This window comes from Colletotrichum higginsianum, assembly GCF_001672515.1.
Source record: "Colletotrichum higginsianum IMI 349063 chromosome 7 map unlocalized unitig_7, whole genome shotgun sequence".
Taxonomy (NCBI): Eukaryota; Fungi; Ascomycota; class Sordariomycetes; order Glomerellales; family Glomerellaceae; genus Colletotrichum; species Colletotrichum higginsianum.
In genome coordinates, this window is record NW_017263917.1 from 301232 (window position 1) to 314519 (window position 13288).

Genomic DNA, 13288 nt, shown 5'->3' on the forward strand with positions numbered 1-13288 from the left:
CCTCCTTCTATACATTATTCCGTTGGCATCATCGACAAAGAAGCGTATCCCTCTCTACTTCATTCTCCGCCTCCCTTCCGATTTCTCCCTTCTTGACTGTACTGCAGGATAACGACCATGGCTCAGTTCACTGCCGAGAACTCCATGTCCACGCTGCTGGAGCGGGCTATCTACTACTACTGGCGGGTGCGCTACCGGTCCCGCTTGGTGGTTGGTCTCGCCCTGATACTCTTGTCAGGATGTTGGCTTTATGGCAACTCTGGCATAAACAGCATCGGCCGGGGATTGTTCAACGACAAGTTTACGACTAGGAAGAAATACAGCACTTGCGATGTCAACTCCAGAGGGTCGGACTGGGTGAAACCGCGCCCAGGGCACTCTATCCCTCCAAAGATTTGGCAGATCATGCTTCCCAAGGTCTCGAACGATCAGAAGCCTGTCGACCCAGACACTTTGACGGAGACGAAAACATGGTTGGCTATGAACCAGGATTACACATAGTAAGTACTTCCGAACCTTGGGATGAGTAGCCCGTGGATCAAGCTTTGGTCCTATGCATGAGTTGGCGTCTACCTGGTGATGGAAGCACAGCAAGCTGGATTGCAAAATGAATCAGTAGAAGTCGTGATTATTCTCAATATTGCGCCAAATCGTCCCTCCCGTGCCTACCTACTTCTTGATCAGGATCGTTTCCCCTGTACTGACTCTTGCCCAGCACGCTCGTAGGCGACAATGGCGGCAGGGATTTTATCCAACGCCACTTTAGCCACGACGCTACAATTGTGTCAACCTACAATTCACTGCCTAACGTCGGCATGAGGTCTGATCTCCTTCGCTACCTTCTCCTCGATGTTGAAGGCGGTGTCTACACTGATACCGATACAATTGCTCTCAAGCCAATTGATGACTGGGTACCAAGAGACTTTCGTAATCAGACACGGCTTATTGTAGGAATTGAATTCGACCAGCGTGACGGGGGAAAGTGGGCCGACATCTCCCACGCGCTGCAATTTTGCCAGTGGACTATTGCTGCAACACCAGGACACCCCGTCTTCCAGAAGATGATCTCTCGTGTTGTTCGCTCATTAGAGGACTTGAAAAGCACGTATGGTGAGATTGGGCATGATTCGACATGGGAGCCTACGGGCTTCGAGGTTATGAACTCCACAGGTCCAGCAGCATGGACTGATGCGGTCTGGGAGTACTTGCAGGAGACTGATGGGACCCTGACAGATATCAGGAACCTGTCATCTTTGGGCCCACCGAGACTCTTCGGTGATGTATTGGTTCTACCGATTGATGGGTTTGGAATGGGACAGCCTCATTCAGGTAGTACAAATGACGGAAGTATTCCCGATGGGGCGATGGTAAAACACTTGTTTGGGGGTTCTTGGAGAGGAGGAAGACGCTAAAATAGAAATATCGAGATTGATGAATATATAAAACGTTGAATTATGCAATGATGTAAGCTTTTGAAAAAGATCTTTTGCTAACAACATTTGAATAATAAGTACACCTATCTTTAATGACATGTATACGCTTTCCCGGACTTGAACCTAGAGCTACCTCAAGTCTGTGCTGTTCGCTGTATCCACATAAACAACTCAGACGCTAGGAACTAGCAGCACATACGACTATACCCACTGGAAAACTCAGGATCCTATTCGCTCTCCCATTGATAAGCTAGTGAGGGCTCTGTTAGCTATTGCGCGTCGGTCGGACTGTAGCAAGCGTAACAGCACTCAAGCTCTAATGGAGCAGCTTCAGGATGACTGACTTGGTGTAGTGGACGCTTCAGATGATGAGGACTTGAAGAAACTGGTGATGTGGGTGGAGATTAAGAAGCAGATTGACATTCTTCGGGAGGGCACGGAGCAGAACAAACTAGATGCAATCACATCGTTTCGGTTACATCATCAAGGCTTCACTGGGGCGCATAAACAAGCATGGGAAATGGAATGACTTGAATTGACTGTATGATAGCATCATGATGGGTAATGGCACAACTTGGAATCAAAATAGACATCGTCATCGAACACTATGTGAGATACTCGTCGTGACTGCATCGCGCGGCAGCGAAGGGCCCCGTAGTCGGTCTGCTGCTTGTGTAAAGAAGGACTCTATGCGTAGTGAAACAGGAAGAATCAGCAGCTCATAAGTTGGTCCGGATTGGGACTTCAGCCTCTGGAGCGACTCGTGGAAGCCTTCGATTAGGCGGAATGCGCAGGTCACATCAGCTGCCTCCGAGGCGAGGAGGAAAAGATAGATGAGGAAGTTGCCGCAAAGTACGAGCTGAGATCGCGCATCTAGAAGAATTAGACCGTTAGTTCTGTACGTACGTCATGGCTAGGGCAACCAGAGTGATTCGAGGCAGTTGGGGGGGAGGGAGGAGGGGGACTAACGGCGCCCCCAGAAGCCCTTCAAGTCTTCGAGTGAGATGATATTCATGAACTCTGTGAAACTCTCAAACTTGACCAAAGCCGTGCTGAACCACTGGCAAAGGCTAGAAGATGATATTGACTTTGCGATTTTGGTTGCGGGACTCATTAGTGCTCGATAAAGGAGGGCTAGGTAGGCATAGTAGGCCAGATGAAGGGGCGCTGCTTTCGTTAACTACTAGACAGTTTTGATAGGAGCTAAGCCACTCGCCATTATTAGAAGACCCCGAGGTCTTGCCCAGTGAAGAAATTGCCAGACATTGGGGCAGAAGCATCTGCCAGCCATGGAGTTCGTCGTGCAGTGCGAGTAGGCACCGACGACGTTCCGTTTCTCCATTGCGTGACTGCGTAGGTAGCAGCCGGGGAACCTGGCTACATAGCTAGGGGTTAGACTTTCCATACCAAAAAATGGGTTGACGCACATGTACGTACAAACTGCAGTCGATCAACTCATGCAGAGCCTGGCTGAGCTTTACGAGCTCGAGGAACCGCGCCCCAGCGGCCAGGTCGGTTCCTACGCAGCTAGGGTCTACGAGTTGCCGCAATTCTTGGGGAACGGTTTCATCATTTCGCAGATCTTCCATTGCGATGTTCGAAGTGTTGAACGAGGCAGGGTAGATATGGGGTGGGTTCCCATGGCATATGGCAGACCACGCATCCGTGACATACGTTGCCCACCACAGCTTCCTCCGCAGCCGCTTCTCACATTTGGGAATATTCCACTTCTCCGCGTCTTGATGCAGACCGATCATCTGGGCGCTGGCAACGGCCTGCGCTGCGGATGTCCAAGTCTTGGGGTGTGCGATGCTGTCTACTCTGTTGGGCATCATATGAAGGAGTAGCAGAGACGCTTGCAGCTTCGCGAGGTTTGGAGAGTCGAGCTCTCGCTGCAAAGAGTCTGCCGCGAGATCTGCGAGCTCATGCTGTTGGAAAGAAAATGGCCCATGTGAGGAAGGCTCGCTCTCCCAAAACACGGAGGCGAGGGCATACACTGCTCCGCGAAGAGAAGCTGGGAGCTTGGTCTTGTCGCCAGAGTACTGTGTAAGAAAACGAGCTTTGGACAAGATGGGAAAGACTGGGTGGACGTGTCGGAAGTATAGCTTGACGAGAAGAAGCCCATGTGGCTCTACGAGGTCCTCAATAGAACGGGAGGCCGCTGCTTTGACCTCATCGTCGTGTGCCGCGAACTCGTCTTGAAGAATGCAGAAGTGAACCGGAGGATCCCAGGGGTATTGGCTGCCCTCGTAGACTTGAACGAATTCGGCGTCTATATCAGTCGGTCCGCTAAGGATGTCTGATCGAAACGACGCGAGGAGATGGGTATCTTGTTCGGCTGCTGGGCCCATGCTGTGTGCTGTTCTGTTCTCTTTGTCTTCCAAAGACCAGGTCTCGGTGTCATCCGGCCGAAAGGCTGCGGATGGGTCGGATGCATCCTGGCCGTATCGCCCTCCGACATGGTTTGCAGTGTAGGGTGAGGGCGGCGTATGGCCGGTGAAGGCCATGCTTCCTGTCACCGGCCTGTCGGATACATCTGGTGTGCCGACAAAAGGGTGGACTTCCTCCACTCCTACATTGACTGGATTCTCCGGGCCGCCTTCAGAGGGAACCAATTCTGAAACCAAACCAACGGTCCTCTCATCGGCCAGACCACTCAAGGAGGCCGGGATGGATGATGCTGTGGGCACAGTTGCAGATGCAGATGCTGCTGCGGCCCCCCCGGTCGACGACTTGCATTCAAGACCCCTTTCTTTGCAGAACAGACCTGACTCGGGTCAATTTGTGATATTTATACGCCCAGAACGTCCTTCAAAGGACTTACACGGTGGAGTACTCGTAATTACGCACGCCGTCTTCCTCTTCCGGCACACGTCGCAGGGCCTGTTCTTCCTGCTTCTCCAGCCTCTGGCGTTGCCAAACTCGCTCTGGACCTTGAATTTGCGTCGTTGAGAAACGCGACTGGTTTCGCGGGGCATGATGGCGCGTCGGGTGTGCAGTTGTTTGCCGCGAGAGAGAGCGATAGGTCGACCAGTCGTGTTGTTCGCCGAGGTCATATGCTGGTTGTGGAGGCGAGAGCCAAGTTGGCCGATGAGAAATAAGAAGTTAACCGACGACATGGCAATGTCATTTCCGTTAGTGGCTCTCCTCTCACAGAGAGACCCCGCCCATGGCAGTGCAACGCTAGAGCGGGGGGCACCACTTGGCAGCAGGTGTGCTTGTGCCTACTTGGCTCCTTGACCCCTTTTCCCATCCTCCTCTCATCCTCCTCTCATCCTCATCCCCCTGTTCCCAGAGAACGAAGTCTTGACAATTTTGCCGAGTTTCATACGGCAAGCCTAGGTAGATAGAGATGCCGGGCTAACATGACTACGCGTCGAGTCAAGCATGTACCCGTGATATGATGGAGGTATTTTGTTGTTGTCCCAAAAACGACGCCGTCTATTGCGGGCAGCAATGAACGCCTTGTGTCACATCGTGACAGTTGTCTTTTACAAAGGGGAGTAAATAGCAATCCACCCACTATCGAGGCCTTCTTCCATTGCCTCTGTTTCGGAGGAATCTTCACATACAAATGACCCTATAATACAGCACTTTACTCGGCGCGCAGTTGACAGAAATGACAATGAGTATATGATGGATTAAAGGAATTGTTGTTCATGTTTGTAAAGAAGCATCCATTACACATCCGCCTTGGGAGGCGAGACATCTGCAGTATTGTGAGCCTTTCTCCCCTCTTTCCCAGGCAGCACCTCGAGAATGTCAGGAGTCTCAGCTAGCGTGACATCCCACTTTCCCTTCTGCATCTCCTGGAGCTCTCGCGGAGAGGGCGCGTCTCTGACAAAAGCATCCAAAGCCCTCGCGGGGAAGACTTTGTGCAGCAAGGCATACACCAGGCCACTCGACAAAAGGCCATACAAGTATGACATGTGATACAGTTCAGTTGCGCCCTCACTCACAGTCACAGACGTATCAACCGCAGCGATGAAACCAGGCATACATGGAACAACGCCTATCAGCCACTGTTTTCTTGTCAGTTCTTCGTGTTGCTTTCGGACAGTGTGAGAACTTACTGCTGCGAGGGCTCGCCAATTGAACCCGAAGGAAAACCAGTAAACGCTCGTAGAATCGCCGCGATACAAGTCATCGACGTTGATCTTCTTCTTGTTGACGATCAGGTAGCTGGAGATCATCAAGCCCGTCATCGGGGCAAGGAAGACGCTGTAGCTTGAGAGCACAGTCAGAAACGTTGTCGCTGTGTTGACCAGCCGCCATGGATTGACAACCACGCTGAAAACAGCCGTCATGTACGCTCCTCGGCGGATGTTGAGATATTTCGGGAACGTGGCAGCCAAATCAAAACCGCCGGCGAGGGCGTTACCGGGTACGTTGACGCCAATCTGTGATATCACCAAGCACAGCCCCGCAAAGAAGCAAGCCGCTCTCGTTCCCGGCGTTTCGTCTTGGACGAGAAGCTGGGCAAACAGAGCTGGCGGGTTCCAAATAGCCTCGCCCCCGAAGCGGTGCTGGGTGGCGGCTGTGACGAGGATGCCGATCAGAGAACTGAAGATTCCATAGAAAGGGAACGAGATGGCCTGGCCCACGATCGCGTGCTTCGGCTGCGTCGCGAACCGAGAGTAGTCGCTCTGATTGAGAATGCCCGCGGCGATGGACCCAATCGTTGACACAATCCCATAGACCATTAACCAAGCCACACTATCCGGCCCGCCTGTATTGGGAAGAGCGGAACCCGATGTTATGGTGTCACCAAAACCTGACGGTCCCATGGTTGCGAGGGCCCAGATGAGGAGGACGAGGAAGAAGACGAAGGTGACGGAGCACGCGAAGCGGAAGAACTTCTCGAGACGATGCGGGCGAATCCAGATGACCGGGAGGGAGATGACGCTGAAAACGATGTAGGACACGAATTGAGCCGTGGTCATGCCAGTGTCTGCGGGCATACTGTTGGGGACATGCGACTCGAGTCTAGGGTCCCAGGAAAGGAGCATGACATAGACGCATTCTCCCCCGACCCAAGCTGTGAAGCCGTACCTGAATAATTTTCCATTAGTCTTCATCCCGTGTTGATTTTTTTTGGTTAGGAGAGTTGCCAACCAGACTGTTTTGCATCTCATAGTTAGCCATTACCTTCGGATAGATAGCAAGCGCATGGACAACAATACATACCTAGTGATAGCAAGATGCGGTTCCAAATGACAAACTGCGACCCCCACATGCCCCATACCGCACGACTGAACACCGGAAAGCCAACTAGAACAAAGTCAGAAGAACCCGAAGCAGAGAAATGCAGCCGAACTCGGAAGCCTACTGTGATAAGAGCTCCCTGGGAGGGAGTTGACGATGACAACCGCGGTTGCAATGACGTTACCAAGGATTATACCTGCAATGAGAGTCAGAGAGAAGGGCAGCGGATGATTCATTGTGTCCTCCCTCACATATGAAAGCTTGCCACCATGTTAGACCCAGGGGAATGAGGGCACTGCCAGTCAGATAGGTCGTGATGTTGCAGTTGACCAGCAGCCCTGGGGGGGGTTGTGGTCAGCACGAGAGAGGAAATTGGGCTGAAGACGCAAGCACGAACAAAAGTTGTGAAACATCAAGTACCCCCAAGTCCGTCTCTGAGACTCGATGGGGCGAATATCATCGTTCTGCCATGATGCGTCAGTCAGTCAGTCACTCGATGGATGGAAGAAAATGTGGAGGCGCGCGGGGTCTGTGTTTTACGTACAATCCATCGGGAGACAAAGGGGAGTTCCGCCCGCTTCAGCACGCCTTGCAACCCCATGATGTTTTCTTCAATGTTATTGTTGGGTTGATACTGGACGTTGCAGGCCGCCTGTCCAGGGAACAAATGTATCTGACCTGCTGCAGATTTGTGGAAATTCGCAGCTCGAGAAGAAATAAATGCGGCAATTCTAGTGTCATATAAGTTCGACCCTGGCCGCCGTTATCTCGGGACATCGTCGCCGCCATCCCACGCCCGACAGTAACTAGCTAGGATACTTATCATTTCCATTGGCGGCTTTCGTCCACCGGAGACTTGTTATCTCTGAATTCGCCTAGGCGCAAGACTGTTAGGCGGGGGCGACCCTAGTCAAAAAGGGAGGTTGTCCGATCGATCGGCCAACTTGCGGTGTTCGATGGATGCTCTCGACCTCCGCTAAATCTCCACTCGCTTGGGAGAGGTTGCAATCAGGCACTTTGTAAACACCTTGTCCGATGCTGGGTCGGTTAAATTCCCATCATGGTATTATTACAGGTATCATACTGATCTTCATTTTTGGTAGTAGTAGCGTGTCCTGTTGATAAGAACCGAACGGCCCTCCTCCTCCGGAAGCAAACCCGAGAACCATTGAAACGCGTGTCGTTGACCAGTGCCCCCCCGACTCGATGACATCTCGTTTCAAGGTTACACCTACCAATCAATGAAAAACATAATGTCTCTCTACCGCATCGGCGTCGATGTGGGCGGCACCAATACCGATGCTGCTCTTCTGGACATCACCGCTGCAGACACGCCGGGTCGCGGCGTGCTCGCCTCCCATAAAGCCTCGACAACTCCAGACATCACCAGCGGCATTGAAGCAGCCATCCGGACCGTCCTCGAGAAGTCCGCGGTCGACCAAAAGAGGGTTCTCAGCGTAACAATAGGCACAACTCATTTCATCAATGCCCTGGTTGAGGCCGACACCAGAAGGCTAAGCCGTGTGGCTGTGGTCCGTCTCTGCGGCCCTTTCACGAGACAGATCCCCCCCTTCTCAGACTTCCCCTCTGGTCTGCACCGCATCCTCGATGGCGGAGTCTACTACCTCGACGGGGGGTTGGAGATTGATGGCCGGGAGATTGCGCCCCTCGACCGCGAACAAATCAGGCGGGCAACGAGAGAAATCGTGGCCGCAGGAGTCAAGTCTGTAGCCCTTGTCGGCATTTTCGCACCCCTCGATCACGCAGGCATCCATGAAGAGACGTGCAAAAAGATCATCTTGGAGGAGGCCCCTGATCTGGACGTGGTTTGCTCCCACGACATTGGCCCCCCGGGTCTTCTTGAGCGAGAAAACGCCACAATCCTCAACGCGGCCATCCTCGGGACAGCACGCAAAGTCACCCGCGGATTCAAGACCGCCGTGGCACGGCTGAAGCTGGCATGCCCGCTTTATCTCTCGCAAAACGACGGCACCCTCATCGACGCCGACACGGCAGCCCGGTACCCCATCAAGACTTTCGCCAGTGGCCCGACGAACAGCATGACAGGCGCCGCGTTCCTAGCAGGGTTGGACCGGGTCAAGACCATGACCACAGATCCTACAGTGTCTCCTGGAGAAAGGGGCTTGGAGCCTCAGATCCTGGTCGTGGACATCGGAGGTACAACGACAGATGTCTGCGCACTGCTGCCGTCAGGCTTCCCTCGCCAGGCGCCTGGGTTTGTCGAGGTTGGCGGCGTGAGAACGGCTTTTTCCATGCCGGAAGTCGTGTCCATTGGACTTGGCGGCGGCAGCAAGGTGGTCGAAACGGAGTCGGGGTTGGGAGACGTAATGGTCGGACCGGCATCCGTTGGGCATTTCTTGACGGCGCAGGCAAGGGTATTCGGCGGTCCAACGCTTACCGCCACTGACATTGTGGTCGCTTTAGGCAAAGCCCGGCTGGGTGACGCGAGCCTGATCAAGGATTTGCCGAGTTCCACCATTGACAGTGCAAGGAAAAGGATCAAAAAGATGCTCGAGGGCGTCATCGAACAGATGAAAGTCTCTGCGGCCCCGGTACACGTTCTCCTAGTAGGCGGCGGTGCTCTCCTCGTTACGGAAGGCTTGGATGGTGTCGAGAAGTGCATCCAGCCAATCCATCAGGGGGCTGCCAATGCGGTTGGTGCAGCTATCGGCAAAGTCTCCGGCGAGGTCGATGTCATCGAGATCCTGGAGGGCCGAGACGAGAAGGCCGTAGTCGCAGCAACGTGCCAGAAAGCCATCGACATTGCTGTCCAGAAAGGCGCAGCAGCTCAAGACGTACGGGTCGTCGAGGTCAACAAGATGCCACTGCAGTACGTCGACAATGGCGCAATGAGAATACAGGTCCGGGCGGTCGGCAAGCTCCGTGTGCCCGAGAATCCCGACTTGGCCCAAGAAGCCGGGTTCGTCGTCGAGAACGAGCAGGAAGAAGACGAGGCGCCTAAGGAGAGCGTTCCGGATGCCCTTCAGCCAGTCACGAAGCCTTCACTACACGTTGACCTCGAGAACTACCGACCCAACGTCGAGAGTGGCGCATGGTATGTGTCCGAAGTTGACCTTGAGCTGATATCGACTGGATGTGGCGTTCTGGGCACAGGTGGTGGGGGGCCGACTCACCATGAATTCCTGAAAAGTCTTCATGCGCTTCGCACCAGCGAGCCTGGAAAGATGAGGATAATCTCACCCAAGGCACTGTCAGACACTGACATGGTGTGTTTCGGGTCTTGGTACGGCACTCCAAGCGTCATCAACGAGAGGATAGCGGGAGGCAGTGAGATATCCAACGGTATCGACGCCGTAAGGAAGATCTTGGGCGACGTCCCTCTCGACGGCGTTTTCATCGATGAGATGTAAGTAAGAGAGGGCTGATTGCAGTGTGAGGCCGAGCTAAAAATCCTTTTTAAAAAACACAGTGGAGGTGGAAACGGACTCAGCGTCTTCCCGACAGGCGTTCACTACGATATTCCGGTTGTCGACGGCGACGCCATGGGCAGAGCGTATCCTACCATGTATCAAGGTAAGACTACCCTATGTTTGGGCCATTCAAAGCGCAGAGGGAATGAAATGCTGACCCAATTATTCAAAAAGCCACGTTGAGCGTTTACGGCCATCCGCTGACTCCTTGTGCTTTGTCCGACGCAAGGGGAAATGTCTCGGTAGTGATGGTAGGTTGCCTGTTTTACGGAGTTTCGCTTCCTCTGCTAACGTGTCCCCCCTCCAGAATACAGATACTCCGGTCCGTCTGGAGCGTTTCCTACGCACGGCGGCCATTGAGCTTGGACTCGGGTGTGCCGTTTGCGCAAGACCTCTGCCCGGATCAGCTATCAAGTCCCACGGCGTTCCCAACACGTTGTCTCAAGCTTGGTATCTTGGTCGTGCGGTCCACATGGCGCGGAGAAAGAAATCGAACCATGTGGATGCCATTGTGAGTGTTGTGTTCCTCCCACACTACTACCCTTACGAGACCTTCAATCGGCTCCTCTGTGTCCTTCGGGGACCAACCACTCTATCTCTCTCCACTGAACCACCTCTGACCGCTTGAGTAGTTCAACGTCTGCGCTGGAAAACTCCTCTTCACCGGCAAGATCGTCGACGTGAGGCGATACGTTGGCGGTGGCTATACCATGGGCAGCGTCCTCATTGCCCCGTTAGCCGACGAAGACGTGGACTTGGATGCCCCCAGGTCCGCCTCGGGCAACAGACACATGCTGATTCCCTTTCAGAATGAATACCTGTATGCTGCCCTCACAGACTCTGAAGGCTCAGAAAGCAATCAGGAGGTTATCTGCACAGTGCCAGACCTCATCTCCATCCTCGGTCAGGACGGAGAGGCTGTAGGGTCCCAGGACCTTCGCTATGGATTGCGCGTCAGCGTCATCGCACTTCCAGCCCACCCACTTTGGAAGACTGAAAAGGGTCTGCCTGTGGGAGGGCCAAAGGCGTTCGGGCTGGACATGCCCTTCGTCGGAGTGGGAGAGTACACGGAACCAAGAAGTGTCATTGAGGAGTTCGGCCATTGAACGGTTAACGTCGGGCACCCACTTTTCGCCCACCCCCCCATTTCGCCCACCCATAAATCCCTCATCAGCACACCTAACCTCCAACCTCCTCCTTTTTCTAACCATCACAACATTTACAGTTTTTATCCGAATGGCTTCATTTTTTCAGCATACCTTTTTCTTGCCCTTATGAGCGCATATACCGAGTATGAGGTCAATCAGGCCTTGGAAGCAGTCGCCAATGGGCAGTCCCTCCGGAAAGCATCAATCGAATGGGGTGTGCCACGTTCAACACTTCGCAGTCGCATCAAGGGCTGCCAACCAAGGCAACTTGCCTTTGCTGACCATCAGAGACTCTCTATAGGTCAGGAGGCTAAGTTGGCTGAATGGATTCGCATTCAGCATGCCCTTGGTGTTGCTCCAACCCATCTGCAAGTGAAGCTATTCGCAGAGAGGATCCTCCATGCTATGGGGGATACAGAGCCTATAGGGAAAGGTTGGATAACAGCCTTTCTGAATAGGAATCCTTCAGTCAAGGTCCAGAGAAGTCGCCCTATCGATTCTAGACGTGTTAATGGGGCATCTACTGAGGTCATCAGGGACTGGTTCAAGCATCTCGCCATGCCAGAGATCATCAGCATTAAACCAGCCAACAGATACAACATGGATGAGACTGGTATCCTTGAGGGGCAAGGATCTAATGGGCTGGTGCTGGGCATGTCTGAGACGAAGTCTGTTCGCAAGAAACAGCCTGGATCAAGGGCATGGGTATCTATTATTGAATGCATCTCTGCCCTGGGCCACAGACTGCATCCCCTCATTATATATAAGGGTATAACAGTCCAGCAGCAGTGGTTTCCTTTGGATCTTGGCCCTTATGAAGGCTGGCAGTTTACAGCAACAGAGAATGGATGGACAACAGATGCCACTGCAGTTGAATGGCTGCAGAAGGTCTTCATCCCTCAGACTGTCCCTCAGGGCAAGGAGGAGGTTAGACTGCTGGTCTTGGATGGGCATGGGAGCCATACAACGACGGACTTTATGTGGCTCTGCTATATAAACAACATCCATCTATTGTTCTTACCACCACATACCTCCCATGTCCTCCAGCCACTTGATCAGTCAGTCTTTGGCCCATTAAAGGCAGCCTATAGGAAGGAGCTTGGATACCTTAGTCATTGGAATGACTCTACTGTTGTAGGCAAGAGGAACTTCCTAGGCTGTTATTATAAGGCTGCCCTGGCAGGGATGACGATCCAGAACATTAAAAGTGGGTGGAAATGGACTGGACTATGGCCTGTTTCTATGGCAAAGCCCCTTATGAGTCGTCTGCTGCTCCCATCAACACCAACACCATCAGCATCATCTCATCAGACCTGCAAAGGGCAGTCTGGAGGCAAGGAGGAAGTCAAGGAAGGCAGGGGAGCTGAAGGATGGGCTTCTGTATCGTCTGCAGTGGCATGGTCGACGCCAAGGAAGATGAAGGATCTGGCTGGCCAGTTGAAGCTATTCACAGAGCTGGATAATGATGCTAGTACTCAACGCCTCCTTTTCATAAAGGTGAAAAAAGGCTTCAGCGAGCAGTCCTATAAGCTGGCAACTGCCCAGCATAATCTTGAGCTCCTGCAGGCCCAAGTCACCAATAATGCAGCAAGGAAAAGAAGGACAGTCCAGATCGACCCAAACACCAAGTTCGCCAATATCAAGGACATCCAGAAGGCTCAAATTGAGGCTGGCGAAAAAGAGGGTATCACGGATGAATCCAGCGAGTCTGATTTACCTAGTGAAGCTGAAAGCTGTATTGTGGTGGCATCTAGACGAAGTCAATAGTTAATTGAACTTGGTGGTTATGATGGGGATAGCCTCATTTATGGGTGGGCGAAATGGGGGGGTGGGCGAAAAGTGGGTGCCCGACGTTACCACGGCCAGACAGACCAAGTATCTCCTCTTCAAAGGGCATTCACAATTGAACGGACGAAGGTTTCTTCTGCACAACGGCCCGTTGTAGAAAGGTCTCGCTATGCCACCATAGCCGATGTAGAATGCAATCTATGAGAGCCAAGTCAAGTCTGCGCAACCTAGTTCCTTCCGGAATGCATGCCCTCGTTCATTT

General features: G+C 52.9%; 4 protein-coding genes across 4 annotated transcripts; 2 read left to right on the plus strand and 2 right to left on the minus strand.

The window, feature by feature from the left end:
• Positions 1 to 117: 117 nt before the first annotated feature.
• CH63R_09786 (Initiation-specific alpha-1,6-mannosyltransferase) lies at positions 118 to 1412 on the plus strand (the record flags this gene model as incomplete). The annotated part of the gene is made up of 2 exons (XM_018304760.1): positions 118 to 500; positions 716 to 1412. The coding sequence occupies 2 exons, from the start codon at positions 118 to 120 to the stop codon at positions 1410 to 1412; spliced, it is 1080 nt and encodes a 359-aa protein (XP_018154184.1).
• A 616-nt stretch (positions 1413 to 2028) lies between these two features.
• On the minus strand, positions 2029 to 4552 carry CH63R_09787 (Thiamine transporter; the record flags this gene model as incomplete). Its single annotated transcript, XM_018304761.1, has 5 exons — positions 2029 to 2306; positions 2403 to 2613; positions 2664 to 2810; positions 2861 to 4200; positions 4258 to 4552. 5 exons carry the CDS (start codon positions 4550 to 4552, stop codon positions 2029 to 2031), a joined length of 2271 nt encoding a protein of 756 aa, XP_018154185.1.
• A 561-nt stretch (positions 4553 to 5113) lies between these two features.
• Positions 5114 to 7239, minus strand: CH63R_09788 (Thiamine transporter; the record flags this gene model as incomplete). The annotated part of the gene is made up of 7 exons (XM_018304762.1): positions 5114 to 5455; positions 5507 to 6384; positions 6621 to 6704; positions 6763 to 6834; positions 6890 to 6976; positions 7036 to 7102; positions 7183 to 7239. 7 exons carry the CDS (start codon positions 7237 to 7239, stop codon positions 5114 to 5116), a joined length of 1587 nt encoding a protein of 528 aa, XP_018154186.1.
• A 652-nt stretch (positions 7240 to 7891) lies between these two features.
• CH63R_09789 (hydantoinase) lies at positions 7892 to 11196 on the plus strand (the record flags this gene model as incomplete). Its single annotated transcript, XM_018304763.1, has 5 exons — positions 7892 to 10026; positions 10090 to 10193; positions 10265 to 10341; positions 10398 to 10601; positions 10723 to 11196. 5 exons carry the CDS (start codon positions 7892 to 7894, stop codon positions 11194 to 11196), a joined length of 2994 nt encoding a protein of 997 aa, XP_018154187.1.
• Between the last annotated feature and the right edge of the window lie 2092 nt (positions 11197 to 13288).